The 15,090-nt window shown below is 46.4% G+C and overlaps 1 protein-coding gene across 4 annotated transcripts in view; it reads left to right on the top strand.

Annotated features, from left to right (window-relative positions):
• fam131c (family with sequence similarity 131 member C) overlaps positions 1-15,090 on the top strand; it is a 57,641-nt gene that overhangs the window by 25,559 nt on the left and 16,992 nt on the right. For 3 of the 4 annotated variants that reach the window (XM_070860941.1, XM_070860940.1, XM_070860942.1), the window contains exons 2-3: positions 9,272-9,577; positions 14,267-14,391. In XM_070860941.1, the coding sequence (XP_070717042.1) occupies positions 9,556-9,577; positions 14,267-14,391 (147 nt within the window). In that variant the 5' untranslated portion in view covers positions 9,272-9,555. The remainder of the gene's footprint in view (positions 1-9,271; positions 9,578-14,266; positions 14,392-15,090) is intronic. The other variant, XM_070860943.1, reaches the window with a different exon arrangement.

Below are 15,090 nucleotides of genomic sequence, written 5' to 3'. Positions count from 1 at the left end.
CTCAGCCCCTCCCAGATGCTCTTCCTCCACTTAGGGCAGTCTTTGGCGAGGCACTCCCAGGTGTCGGTGGGGATGTTGCACTTTATCAAGGAGACTTTGAGGGTGTCCTTGAAACATTTCCTCTGCCTACCTGGGGCTCGCTTGCCATGTAAGAGTTCCAAGTAGAGCGCTTGCTTTGGGAGTCTTGTGTCGGGCATGCGAACAATGTGGCCTGCCCAATGGAGCTGGTCGAGTGTGGTCAGTGCTTCGATGCTGGGGCTGTTGGTCTGATCGAAAACACTAACGTTGGTGCGTCTGTCCTCCCAGGGGATTTGCAGGATCTTGCAGAGACATCGTTGGTAGTATTTCTCCAGCTCTTCTACTGATACCCCTTCCACCTGCCCAGCTTCATTCCCTAAAACTAAATCCAGAACCACTCCCTCCCGTGTTGGGCTTGCTACATACTGGCTAAAAAAGTTATCTTGAATGCATTTTAGGAATTCCACACCCTATATAACTTTCACACTAATTTTGTCCCAGTTCATATTAGGATAGCTGAAATCCCCTACTATTACTGCCCTATAGTTTTTGCATTGCTCAGAAATTTGCCTAAATATTTGCTCTTCTATCTCCCTCTCACTGTTTGGGGGGTCTATTGTACATGGTCAGCAGTGTGATCGCTCCTTTTTTGTTTTTCAGTTCGACCCATATGGCCTTGTTTGATGATCCCTCTACATATCATCCCTTCTCACATCTTAATAGTTTCTTTAATCAATACCGTGACTCCCCTCCCTTTTTGCCCCCCTCTCTATCCCATCTGAAGATTCTGTAATCAGGAATGTTGAGCTGCCATACCTGCCTCTCTTTTAGCCATGTCTCTGTAATGGTTATAACATCATACTCCCAAATGTCTACCTGTGCTCTCAGCTCATCTGCCTTATTTTTGATACTCCTTGCATTGAAGTATATACCATTTAGTACAGCCAGACCTCCTTGTTGACTACTTTCTAGCCCTTGTTTCCTCTGTCCTTCAAATTCATTTTCTACATTTTTGCTTTCCAATTCCAACTTTACTCTCTTCCCTACTGAATCTATTCTCAGGTTCCCATCCCCTTGCCAAGATAGTTTAAACCCTCCCCTACAGCTCTAGCAAGCCCCCCCGTGAGGATATTGGTCCCGGCTCTGTTGAGGTGCAACCTGTCTGGCTTGTGCAGGTCCCACCTCCCCCAGAAGTGGTCCCAATGCCTCAGGAATCTAAAGCCCTCCCTCCTGCACCATCTCTCCAGCCACGCATTCATCTGCTCTATCCTCCTATTTCAGTACTCACTAGCTCATGGCACCGGGAATAATCTGGAGATTACTACCTTTGAGGTCCTGCTTTTTAATCTCTCTCCTTTGTCTCCTTTCTGATAGTAGTATAGACTGGTATGTCCATAGAGTGACACATAGCTACTACTGAGGTGCCTTAACTATGAGTGGGGTGGGGGGGGATCCAAAAACCTTCCAGTGAACAGACCCTGTGAAAGGCAGTCAGAAGAAAATGCAGAACTTTGTACAGACTCTCTCTTTGAACTTTTTGAAACCTTTTTCTTGCACTTTTCTCTGCAAAGATTCCAGATTCTTCAAGCTCACAAACTCAACAACAACAATGTGAATTTATATAGCGCTTTTAACCTAGTAAAATGTCCCGAGGTGCTTCACAGGAGCGTAATCAAACAAAACCTGACACATGAGCTATTCGGTTTTAAGCAGCATCCTAAAGGAGGAGAAAAAGATGGGAGGGAATTCCAGAGCTTAGGGCCTAGTCTGCTGAAGGCAATAGAGGGAGCCAATGTAGGACAGCGAGCACAGAGGTGATGGGCGATCGGGACTTGGTGCGAGTTAGGATACAGGCAGAAGAGCTTTGGAAGAACTCAAGTTTATGGAGCGTGGCAGATGTGTGCAACTTTCAGTAAAGATAAATCAGTGTAATGCCTTGCTGCTCCTTAGGATGGCGCTGTTGTATAATGGTGCAATGGTCACAGACGGCAGGTAATATTCTTGGTGATGCACTAGGTGGCACGATTGTATATAATCTCAGCCTTGGGTCTACAGGAGCCTTTGCAGGTTCCAGTGATCCCTGACAAGAGATTACGGACGGGTAATTCCTCAGCTTCCCCTGCTCCAATGCCATAGTTTCACCATAACTGTAGCGGAAACCCCATTTATGTGCACATGGCTCTGAAAGTCCTGTAGGGCCACACGATGGAGTAGAATTTACCCAAGCACTCAGCCCCAGACCCAGTCTTTGGCTCAGTGGTAGGAAAAAAGTGCATTTATATAGCGCAGTTCCCTTAGCAGAGGGGTCAATAATCAGGGGACATAGATTTAAAGTAATTGGTAGGAGATTTAGAGGGGATTTGAGGGGAAATCTTTTCACCCAAAGCGCTTTACAGCCAATGAAGTACTTTTCAAAGTGCAGTCACTGTTGTAATGTAGGAAATACGGCAGCCAATTTGTGCACAGCAAGTTCCCACAAACAGCAATGTGATAATGACTAGATAATCTGTTGTAGTGATGTTGATTGAGGGATAAATATTAGCCAGGACACTGGGGATAACTCCCCTGCTCTTCTTTGAAATAGTGCCATGGGATCTATTATGTCCACCTGAGAGAGTAGACGGGGCCTCGGTTTAACGTATCATCCAATAGACTCTTAACTCTCAGTCAGAAAGTCATGACATTAAGCCTTACTCCAGAAACCTGAGCACATAATCTAGATGGACAAATTCACTCCAGCTCTGATGGACTGCTGCACTGTCGGAGGTGGCATTTTTTTTCAGATGAGATGTTAAACTGAGGCACTGTCTGTAAAAGATCCCACGGCACTTTTCCAAGAAGGGCAGGGGAGTTCACCTGGTGTCCTGGCAAATACTGGTCCTTCAAATAACATTACTAAATAATAATTACAGATCATCTGGTTATTTATCTTGTTAGGTATACTAGAACTCCACGAGGCTGAGTACTGTGAGCTAAACTTAGTATGACCTTACTCTTCTTTATTACAACACCAGAGTGCCTAAACAACATGGCATCCAACCTTTTATACTGGCCCTGCATGTGTGTGCAGGTGATCATTAGGACTCCAACAGTCATGCCCTCTGGTAGCAAGTATTACATAGTTACATACATAACATCACTCCCCCGCAAAGTCTTCGGTACAAGTTATTTACAAGTTGAGGCGATCCGGAGCCCTTCGTTCCCCGGTTGATTGTCTAAGTTCAAACCCTGGCGTGTGTGAGTTGGCCGGACCATTGCTGCACTGCACCGCGGCTGGTCTGACCGGACTGTCAGGAACGGTGGGTTCATCCTCGTGAGTGACAGTGAGGTCGATTGCTGGTTGGGTGTGTGTTGATGGATCGTCGATGGTGATGTCCTCTTCAAGTCGTTCCTGGTTGTCAGTAAATCGCAATTTGGTCTGATCTAAATGCTTTCTGCACGTTTGGCCATTTAACAGTTTGATTATAAACACCCTATTCCCTTCCTTGGCCAAAACAGTGCCAACAACCCACTTGGGACCATGACCGTAATTCAGGACAACCGCAGGGTCGTTAACATCAATGTCACGTGAAACAGCCGCGCGATCGTGGTACATGTTCTGCCGGTGTTGCCGGGTTTCCACATGATCATTTAGATCCGGGTGGACTAGGGAAAACCTGGTTTTGAGGGCTCTCTTCATTAACAATTCTGCCGGGGGAACCCCAGTAAGCGAGTGGGGTCCCGTCCGGTAACTGAGCAGAATGTGAGACAAGCGGGTCTGCAGGGAGCCGTCCGTCACGTGTTTCATGCTCTGCTTGATTGTTTGGACTGCCCGCTTCACTTGACTGTTAGATGCGGGCTTAAACGGAGCAGACCTGACATTCTTGATGCCATTGCGAGTAATAAACTCGTTGAATTCTGAGCTGGTCCATTGTCGCTGACAAGGACGTCAGGCAAGCCATGGGTGGCAAACATGGCCCAGAGGCTTTCAATGGTGGCTGTGGACGTGCTGGATGACATGATTATGCATTCAATCCATTTGGATTAAGTGTCCACTACTACTAAAAACATCTTTCCTAGAAAGGGGCCGGCAAAATCTACGTGGATCCTGGACCACGGTTTGGAGGACCATGACCACAGACTCAGTGGAGCCTCCCTTGGTGCATTGCTCAATTGCGAGCAAGTGTTGCACTGATGCACGCATGACTCCAAAACCGAATCAATGCCGGGCCACAAAACATGTGACCTGGCGATAGCCTTCATCATGACAATGCCTGGGTGGGTACTGTGTAGGTCGCGTATAAACATTTCCCTGCCTTTTTTTGGCAAAAGCACACAATTACCCCAGAAGAGACAATCCGACTGGATGGACATTTCATCTTTGCGTCGGTGAAACAGCATAATTTCATCTTGCATTTCTCTGGGAACTGCCGAACAGTTCCCATTTAGGACGCAACTCCTAAATTCATGGGATTGAAGGCCGATAAATCCCCAGGGCCTGATAGGCTCTGCATCCCGGACTACTTAAGGAAGTGGCCCTAGAAATAGTGGATGCATTGGTGATCATTTTCCAACATTCTATTGACATTGGATCAGTTCCTATGGACTGGAGGGTAGCTAATGTAACCCCACTTTTTTAAAAAGGAGGGAGAGAGAAAACAGTGGTGGGGGAAAATGTTGGAATCAATTATTAAAGATGAAATAACAGCGCATTTGGAAAGCAGTGACAGGATCGGTCCAAGTCAGCATGGATTTATGAAAGGGAAATCATGTGCCGCATGATCCGCACCAGATCGATCATTCTCTGCCACGTGGTGTGTCGCAGCACGTTTGCACATTCGCTGGAGGTGCCCCATCGTTACGCAGCCTTTACACACATAGTGCTTGAATCGACATTGATGGGCCCAATGATTACCCTCGCTAACGGATTCACATTCACTCCCGATGGCGGACTCTGAGTCATCACAGGTCTTGCAGCCACAGACGTATAGGCCCTGCCACATGCAGTTCAGCCTGCTAGCGACATCAGTTTATGCACAGTACTTGCCGGTGAGCTTCGATGTTGAGAAGATATCTGTTTGATGTTATCGTCCGTGGCCTTGCATGCCTGGACGATCACAATGGCCCGGCTCAGGTCTAGGGTTTCGGCAGCCAGCAGCTTTCGAAGAATGACCTCGTGGCTGATGCTCAGCACAAAAAAGTCCCGCAACATTTGCCCCAACGCAGCTCCAAAATCGCAAGGTCCCGCGAGATGTCTCAGGTCGACGACATAATCCGCCACGTCCTGGCCCCCGGAGCGATGGTGCGTGTAAAAATGATACCTGGCCACGAGGACACTCTCCTTCGGCTTGAGGTGGTCCCGAACCAGCGTGCACAACTATTCCTTCTCCGTTGGTTTTGTCGGTGCGAGCAGATTCTTGATGCGGCCGTATATTTTAGGCCCACAGACAGTGAGGAGAACCGCCCTGCGCATTGGCCACAAAGTACTGGTCGAGATGCTCGACGAAGGCTTCCCAATCATCACCCTCTACGAATCTCTCTAATATTCCAACGGCAGCCATGGTTGCGTGAAGGTTCGCATTCTGTTTCTCGTCGCCAATTGTTAGGTATACAAGAACTCCACAAGGCTGAGTACTGTGAGCTAAACTTAGTGTGACCTCAGTCTTTATTACAACTCCAGAGTGCCTAAACACATGGCAGCCAACCTTTTATACTGGCCCTGTATGTGTGTGCAGGTGACCATTTGGCCTCCAACAGTCGTGCCCTTTGGTGGCAAGTATTGCATAGTTACATACATAACATATCTCATTGTTGTTTGTGGGACCTTGGTGTCACATATCCCTACAGTTACAACATTGACATTCTGTAAAGCGCTTTGCTACGTCCTGAGGTTTTAAAAGGCTCTATAAAAATGCAATTTATACACAATAAATGGTAGGACACTGAGAAGTGTAGAGGAACAGAGGGACCTTGGAGTGCACATCCACAGATCCCTGAAGGTAGCAGGACAGGTAGGTAAGTTGGGTAAGAAGACTTTATTAACCGAGGCATAGAGTACAAGAGCAGGGAGGTTATGCTTGAACTGTATAACACACTAGCTAGGCCACAGCTTGAGTACTGCGTGCAGTTCTGGTCACCACATTACAGGAAAGATGTGATTGCACTAGAGAGGGTATAAAGGAGATTTACGAGGATGTTGCCTGGACTGGGGAATTTTAGCTATGAGGAAAGAAAAACTGGGGGAGGAGTAGAGGAGGCTGAGGGGAGACCTAATTGAGGTGTAAAAAAATTATGAGGGGCCTAGACAGAGTGGATAGGAACGACCTTTTCCCTTAGCAGAGGGGTCAATAACCAGAGGGCACAGATTTAAAGTAACTGGTAGGAGATTTCGAGGGGATTTGAGGGGAAATGTTTTCATCCAGAGGGTGGTGGGGGTCTGTAACTCACTGCCTGAAAGGGTGGTAGAGGCAGAAACCCTCATAGCATTTAAAAAGTACTTGGATGTGCATTTGAAGTGCCGTAACCTACAAGGCTACAGACCAAGAGCTGGAAAGTGGGATTAGGCTGGATAGCTCTTTGTCGGCCGGCGCAGACACGATGGGCCGAATGGCCTCCTGCCGTGCTGTAAGTTTCTAGGATTCTATGAATTTCTTTCTTTCCTAAATCTCAGGGTCTGGGTTATTTTCATAGTCCGGGTGGGCACATCATCAGTACCTGCTCCAAATCAGCAGTCGAGTTTCGAGAGCCACCTTATGCTGCTCTGACAGCAGAGAGGAACGTCTTCGAACATCATCTGCTCCCAATAGAGCAAGCGGGCCACTTGGGGAAGATGATCGATCCCCAGGCATTGACGGAAGATTTCTCTTCAGCTTCTCGCTCAGTAGCTTTTCAAATCATTGTGAGAAGCAGATTTCAAAACCAATTATTGAGGTAAAATTTATATTGAGGTTTTTTGAAAACAGAGGCTGCGTGCAGAATAGAATAATTGACTGTTCTAATTGTACACTCGCTGTGGCTATCTTTCATGTTATACAAACTTTATATAGTTTATTAAACTATGGGAGAGAAAAAGAGAGACTAGGGTCGGAGAGAGGGGCTGAGGCGGAGGGATAGAGGGAGATTTTCTACATTTATTGTTAGTCCAATTTTCAAAACAAAGTTGAATTTTGAATCCATCTAATTGGAGGAAATTTTAAGCCCCAATCCTGGTGGGTTGGGGTCAGGTGGGAGGTTCAAGAGTTAAAAACTGGAATCCCGCCCCCAACCCGCCAACTGGCAGTTTTAACGGAGGTGGGGCGGGGCAGCGGGGAGGGTGGGATTGGGAACCCAGGTCGCTCATTTGAATATTATAATGAGGCTGGTGTGCCTCATGATAATCCACCATTTCAAATTTAACTCTGGCTGCCCGGGTACTCAGGCCTCAGGGATCCCACCAGCTAAAGGGAGGCGAGGATAGCTTGATCCAGGAGGTCAGTACCTTTCAACTTACCCGCTGGATCCAGTGTCCCTGCCTCACCACCCCCCCCCCCCCCTAACCCCCCAACGATCAGACTACCCCCACCCCTCCACCCTCCCGACCCTTCCAACCCTGAGCCATCTGATCTCCTCCCAATACCTTTGAACTCCCTCCGGGCCCCCTTCGATTGTTGGCCCCCGGCTACTGAGCCCCGACCTCCCTCCCCCACCCCACCACCCCCCCCCCCCCCCCAGCCACTGAACGCCCCCGCCCCCGCTCCATCTTTCCAGCCCTCCCCCCTCTTGATCCTCCTCCTGGCCTGATACACCCTCCAGCCTCTGACCACTCTGGCTCCCAACCACACGCCCCCAATGCTCCCCCGCCCCTTATCCTCCTCCTTATCCCGCCCCACCCCCCCCCCCTTGCCCAATCCCTCCCCCGCTCCACTCTGTGGCCTAGTACCACAGGCCTGTCCGCCAGCCCGCTAGCCTCTCCATCTGTCTGGCTGCCAGTGAAAAACAGAGCTTTCAAATGTTTGGCGGGGTCTGCTGTTAAATTCGGCTGGGCCTGCGGGAAACCCCTTCCCTTCCCACTTCCTATCCAACTCCAGATTGAATTTCCAGCGATTGTCTCACCTGTGTTTTGTTGACGGTTAGAAAAGGTAACAGCTAATTGTGCCTGAGACAGAGGGTGAGTCACAGTGAAAAAGGCAGACTTCCTTCCTCCTTCTAACGTAACGCCCATCCTGGATGGTTTTAATGTTCGTGTCTAGTTAATTAAATGTCCATTGAATTAATGAGTTGACATAACGTCCATAAATTTGATGTGACAATGAGTAGTTGATGTGACAATGATAACATGAAACCAGTAATTTAATATTTTTGTGAGGCAAATAACATCCTGTGCAGAGTAATGATTCCTTCAACGATAAGATTAAGACAAGTTTTTAGATTCTGCCACCCTAACCATCATCACCCTGCCGGCCATGCCAAGACACCTGTTGAAATGAACTGTATGTGCCACAACATGTTGGATTATAGATCAGTGAGCATGGTAATCAATACAAGCAGGACGTAGGGCCCAAGTTTCCACACGATAAAAAAACGGGCGCCCCTCCGAGCTGGGCGCCCGTTTTTCGCGCCTAAAACGGCGCCGGAAACAAAACGTGCGATTCTGGAGAGCCCTGCAGCTCCTTGTCTGTTTGGCGCGGCGCCCAGGGGGGCGGAGCCTACACTCGCGCCGATTTTGTAAGTGGGAGGGGGCGGGTACTATTTAAATTAGTTTTTTTCCTGCCGGCAACCCTGCGCGTGCGCGTTGGAGCGTTCACGCACGCGCAGTGTGAAGGAAAACATTGGCACTTGGCCATTTTTGTAGTTCTTTGTAGCTGTTTAATTTTTGAACATTTTTTAATAAAAGCACATTGCCATCAGCACATCAGCACTGTGGCTTCCTGCAGCCTTCTCACTGTCTCCCTCCCTCCCGCCGTCTGGAACGTCTTCCTCCCCCCCCCCCCCCCCGCTGCGTTCGGGCAGGGGGATGCAAAAGATCCCACAGCACTATTTCGAAGAAGTGCAGGGGAATCATCCTGGGTATCCTGGCCAATATCTATCCCTCAATCAACATAAGAAAAACTGATTATCTGGTCATTATCACATTACTGTTTGTGGGAGCTTGCTTGTGCACAAATTGGCTGGCACGTTTCCCACATTACAACAGTGACTGCACTCCAAAAGTACTTCATTGGCTGTAAAGCTCTTTGGGACGTCCGGTGGTCGTGAAAGCTGCTAAATAGATGTAAATCTTTCTTTCTTTCTTTAGATGAAACTAAGAGCCTGGTGGTGAAAGAGTTAACGCCTAGGTGCAGCGTGACTGACAGCCCTGTCCCTGTGTGTTTGTGTCTGTGTCTTTCTCTGGTTTCAGCAGAGCTCAGAAGTGCAGACCAGGGGCTCTGAGATTGAAATCACAGACGTCAATACTAGCTGCCTCTGCAAGCAGTGTCTTCAACTACTCTCGGGAAGGCTCTATAATCATAAAAAAAAGATATGGTACATCTTTTTAAAGATAGCAGAAGATAGCCTGTGTTTCTCCCTTCGCTGCTCATTATGGGTTGCTGCATCTCCAGAGGTAAGTCTAGATTGTGAAAAATAACCACTTCATCCCAAATCAGACCAAAATCCCTTGTTGTCTGGTTAAATTCCTCTCCTTTAATTGTGGTGTTAAATAGTTGCCCTGGAATTTCAGGGAGACTCTGTCCGATATGGTGAATTAAATCAATCTGGTTTGCTGTTGCTATGGTTACAAATACCAATGGAACAGGACCTCGCTGCCAGTATCAGGTCTTTGTACGAGAGTGCTACACTGAGCACAAATACAAGGGTGCCTAATACTACATTCAGTGTAGGCTTGTTGGAATATTCTAGAACTGTACAGCCACTTTTTCTGTGTTTGGCTTTTTAAATCTGCGGTAATATAATCTCCCGTAATTGTGATTGAGGAGTGCGCAATGCTGCAAATTCTATTGTCATCTCTGAAAATGTAATCAAACGGGAAGTCATGACAAAGAGTAACGGGCATGTAGTCAACAGTCACCATTAACAGCTGGCAAGGCTGGCATTTATTGCCCATCCCTAGTCGCCCTAACACTTTGATACAATTGAGTGGCTTGCTCAGCCACTTCAGAAGGCACATTGGTGTGGGACTTGAGTCACAAAGCCCTTTCCATAAGGGACGTGGATGAACCAGTTCGGGTTTTTTTACGACAATCCGACAGTTTCGTGGTCACGTTCACAGATGCCAGCTTTTTATTTCCCGATTTCAAATTCTCAAATGGGCTGTGGTGGGACTTGAACTCACATTCTCGATATTACTAGTCCACTCAAGTGGTGATCAAAGGACTGGGAAATGAAAGAGAGGCCTTTCAAAGCTGGAAGATTCAATACGCCAAAGAGATCAGAGGAAAACCTGCAGTGCAATGACCCAGTAACAGGTTGAAGAGAGCGGGGGTGGAGATAGTGAAGGGCAGGGAGAGTGAGGGAGTGAAGGAGAGGGGAAAAGAATGAGTGTAAGATTTGGATCACAGGTCACACACAGATTACCTAGGAGTTGTAAGGATCAGTAGTTCAAATATAGTCAAACACAACACACAATCAGGATAGACATAGTAGACATATGACCATGACAAGTAGCTAATATTAGTCCCGATTGGACATGCGGCAGCTCTTCTCTGTACCGTCTGCCCTGAAAAGCACTTTAGATAGCTCTTTTATTGTCTTTTTAGGGGTGGGCCTGGGGTAAAAAGATGGACAGGACCATTTAACCTATAAGGGCTCTTCCCAAACCAAGGTGCCCAATGGCTCATCGAGTTCTTTGTCTCAACTCTTAGGTGAAACCCTCCTCTTCACATATCTTTCCTGTTTATACTTTCTGAAGGCCCATCTCTCCTCATCTCCCCAAGGTTAGAGTCAGACATGCCGTTCTTGGCCTTTAGATGTTTGTAGCTGCCTTAAATCAGTTATTTATGCTCACGCTGTTCAAGTAACTTTCACTATTGTACCATGGAACGAATCCTTCAATTATAACACCAGTCTGAAGACACTTTTTTGTCGCAAGTTATTTCTTCCAATTCACGATTTCTTACATAAGTGAGGAGATGGGGAGAGAGGGACAGGGAGAGTGGGTGAGGAAAGTGAAGAGATGACTGAAGGATAGAGAGCAAAGTGAGTGAAAAGAGGATTGGGGAGCGAGTAATTAGAATAAAGGTAACCAATGCATTCCTGGCTGGCCTCCCACGTTCTACCCTATGTAAATTTGAGGTCATCCAAAACTTGGCAGCCTGTGTCCTAACTCGCGTTCACCCATCACCCCTGTGCTCGCTGACCTACATTGGCTCCTGGTTAAGCAATGCCTCAATTTTAAAATTCTCATCCTTGTTTTCAAATCCCTCCATGGCCTCGCCCCTCCTATCTCTGTAACCTTGTCTAACCCCACAACGCTCCAAGATATATGCACTCCTCTAATTCTTGCCTCTTGAGCATCCCTGATTTTAATCACTCCACCATTGGTGGCTGTGCCTTCTGCTACCAAGGCTCTAAGTTCTGGAATTCCCTCCCTAAACCTCTCCACCTCTCTTTCCTCCTTTAAGACGCTCTTTAAAACCTACCTCTTTGACCAAGCATCTGCCCTAATTGCTCCTTATGTGGCTCGGTGTCAAATTTTACTTGATAATCGCTCCTGTGAAGCACCTTGTGAAATTTTACTAAGTTAAAGGCGCTATATAAATACATGTTGTTGTTGGTGTTGTAAGTGGCTGAGTGAACTGAGGGAGAGAGCGGCCAGAGTGACAAGAGCGAAGTTAGCGAGGGTGAGTGAGAAGTGAGTGAAGAGGCAGAGTTTTACCACAAAATGGCGGACCTTCTTCTTTCGGATGGTAATAGCAAAGCAAATCACATGTCAATATGGTGAAATTGGACATGGGATTGCATCGGCCACCTGTTTATACGCCTCGCCCGCCATTCAGAATTCAATAGAACTGGTGGCTGTTTTTACATCCCCACACATGTCGACTTCCACCCCTATGAGGACAAACAGGAGCGAAGTGATGGTTTCTCAGGAATACCACCTGCTGCTGTAACTAGTCTCAGGGAGTGGTCAATTGTCAGCTGTTGTCTTTCTTTCTCAGGAATTTAGCAACTAATTAATCATGATTGCTTCCGCCAATAGCAAAAAGGTAACTGCACCACCCTGGACTGAGGCATATATATCATATAGCAGAAGGCCCCAGGTTCAATTCTTATTCTGTGGTGAGTTAAACAGGCTCAGCTTTAAGGTGCAACCACATTCCATTCAGGAAAGTGAGGAAATCATGCAAATATTATTCATTATTTTTACTAAACAAATATAAATTTATATCCTTCATCCATCATCTCCCACCCAATATTTGAGATCAACCACTTTGTTTGATGAAACAATGAAACAGTAAAAGCTGTGGTCAGTGTTTCTAGCTACACATGAGGTGCGACTGACTCAATATTACTGATTGCGTGATGATGCTGGATACACAATACTACAGCTGCAATGCCTGTCAAAATGTATTAGTTCACAGGATGTGGGCGTCGCTAGCAAGGCCAGCATTTATTGCCCATCCCTAATTGCCCTTGGGAAGGTGGTGGTAAGCCATCTTCTTGAACTGCTGCAGGCCATGTAGTACATAGGAACATAGGAACATAAGAACGTAAGAAATAGGAGCAGAAGTAAGCCACCTGGCCCCTTGAGCCTGTTCCGCCATTTAATATCATGGCTGATCTGATCATGGACTCAGCTCCACTTCCCTGCCTGCTCCCCATAACCCTTTGCTCCCTTATCACTCAAAAATCTGTCTATGTCCACCTTAAATATATTCAATGACCCAGCCTCCACAGCTCTCTGGGGCAGAGAATTCCATAGATCTGAGAGAAGAAATTCCTCCTCATCTCAGTTTTAAATGGGCAACCCCTTTTTCTGAGACTATGTCCCCTAGTTTTAATTTCCCCCACGAGTGGAAATATCCTCTCTGCATCCACCTCGTTGAGCTTCCTCATTATCTTATGTTTCGATAAGATCAGCTCTCATTCTTCTGAACTCCAATGAGTATAGGCCCAACCTACTCAACCTATCCTCATAAGTCAACCCCCTCATCTCCGGAATCAACCTAGTGAACCTTCTCTGAACAGCCTCCAATGCAAGTATATCCTTCCTTAAATACAGAGACCAAAACTGTACGCAGTACTCCAGGTGTGGCCTCACCAATACCCTGTACAGTTGTAGCAGGACTTCTCTGCTTTTATACTCTATCCCCCTTGCAATAAAGGCCAACATTCCATTTGCCTTCCTGATTACTTGCTGTACCTGCCAACTAACAGTTTGTGTTTCATGCACAAGGACCCCTAGGTCCTTCTGTAAAGCAACACTTTGCAATTTTTCTCCATTTAAATTATAATTTGCTTTTCTATTTTTTTCTGCCTACGTGGATAACCTCTGTAGTAACCAAAGCAGTGAAGGTGCTCCCAAAGTGCTGACTTTGTCGTAGCAGTTTGGTACAATGGAGTGATTTATTGGCCATTTTAGAGGACAGTTAAGAGTCAACCACATTGCTGTGGGTCCTGAGTCACACATAGGCCAGACCGGGTAAGGACGGCAGATTTCCTTCCCTAAAGTACATTAGTGAACCAGATAGGTTTTTCTGACAATCCGATAGTTTCATGGTCACCTTTACTGATGCTAGCTTGTAAATTCCAGATTTAATTGGTCACTGGTCACCAGGTCATTGGTCAAGACAAATACCACTGATTTAAAAAAAAATTGAGATTCCAACGTGAAGGGTCACAGTCTATCATGACAGACGGCTTCTAAGGTCGAAAAGAGTAGGAGAGAAGATGAAGTAAATCAGGAAGTGGTGATTAAGTGATCCCACACTCTGGTTTGAGAAGCCCGTAGATTCTGAAAGGATGGGAAGACTGAACAAAGTGAGGAATTCCATGGTTTCGAGGTCCTGCGAGAGAATGAGTCAGAGTAGGAGACGGTGTAATGTGTCTTTATTTCAACACAGCAAGGATTGAAAAGACTTACTTGAAGCTTAGAAAGAACAAGAGAGGAAATTTCAGAGGATTACTAACTATCATACTGATATAAAATAAGGGGATGGGATTAGGACAGGGAGAAATTCGAGAATTATTGTGTTTCAGATGATAAACCTTTTGGTGTTCAATTCAATATTTATTACTGGTGCATACATTGCTTGCACTTCTATCAATATTTTTAATTATTTAATCTTGTCAGAAATTCTCACAAATACTTGTGAAAATCCCTCAAGAGTCAGCGACGTCCCTCAGATTATGAGCAATGCAGTTGCCCAGGAGAAGAGGGAACCTCCACCAACTGCGGAGGACCATGAAGTCTGCAAGGTAATGTGACATCTCTACACTTGAGCAAATCACACAAAATAATCAATTAAAAACAACAAAACTATCCCTAACCCTCCATCTTAACTATAGCACCATTTACGAAATGTCCTTCCTCTAAGGTTGCTACTCAAGTCTCTACTTGAAATCCGCAGTCAGACCTTCTGTCTAGCCCAAAGCACTGAAACCTCCCTCGTCAAAGTCACCAACAATCTGCGTGTTAGTGACTACGGTGCATTATTGTCCTCTTCAATCCCTCTGCAGCTTTTAACACAATCAATCACCCTATTGCCCTCTACTCTGTGCTCCACCTCCATGGCATTGCTCTCATCTGGTTCCATTCTTTCCTGGCCCACTGGGGTCTGCACCTCTCCTATAGTGGTTTCAGCCCATAACAACATTATTTGTCAGAATGAGGTCAGTTTTCATGTGCATGCTGACTATATCCAGCTTCATCTCTCCATTACCACTCTTGATTTCACGGTTGTTGCTGTTCTGTCTGTCCAACATCAAGTTGTAGATGAGCTAAAGCTATTTGCAGTTCACTATCAGCAAATCCAAAGCAATCTTGTTTGGGCCCAGCTAGAAATTCTGCTTGTTGACCCCAATCCTATCCCCTTTCCTGGATGCCTGTTCAAGCAAGAGGGATGGAGTATAAAAGTAGGGAAGTTCTGCTACAACTGTACAGAGCGTTGGTGAGAC

The sequence above is a fragment of the Pristiophorus japonicus genome, chromosome 18, assembly GCF_044704955.1.
Source record: "Pristiophorus japonicus isolate sPriJap1 chromosome 18, sPriJap1.hap1, whole genome shotgun sequence".
NCBI classification, from domain to species: Eukaryota; Metazoa; Chordata; class Chondrichthyes; family Pristiophoridae; genus Pristiophorus; species Pristiophorus japonicus.
Note: the sequence above shows the minus strand (reverse complement) of the source record. Positions and strands in the feature narration are given on the sequence as shown.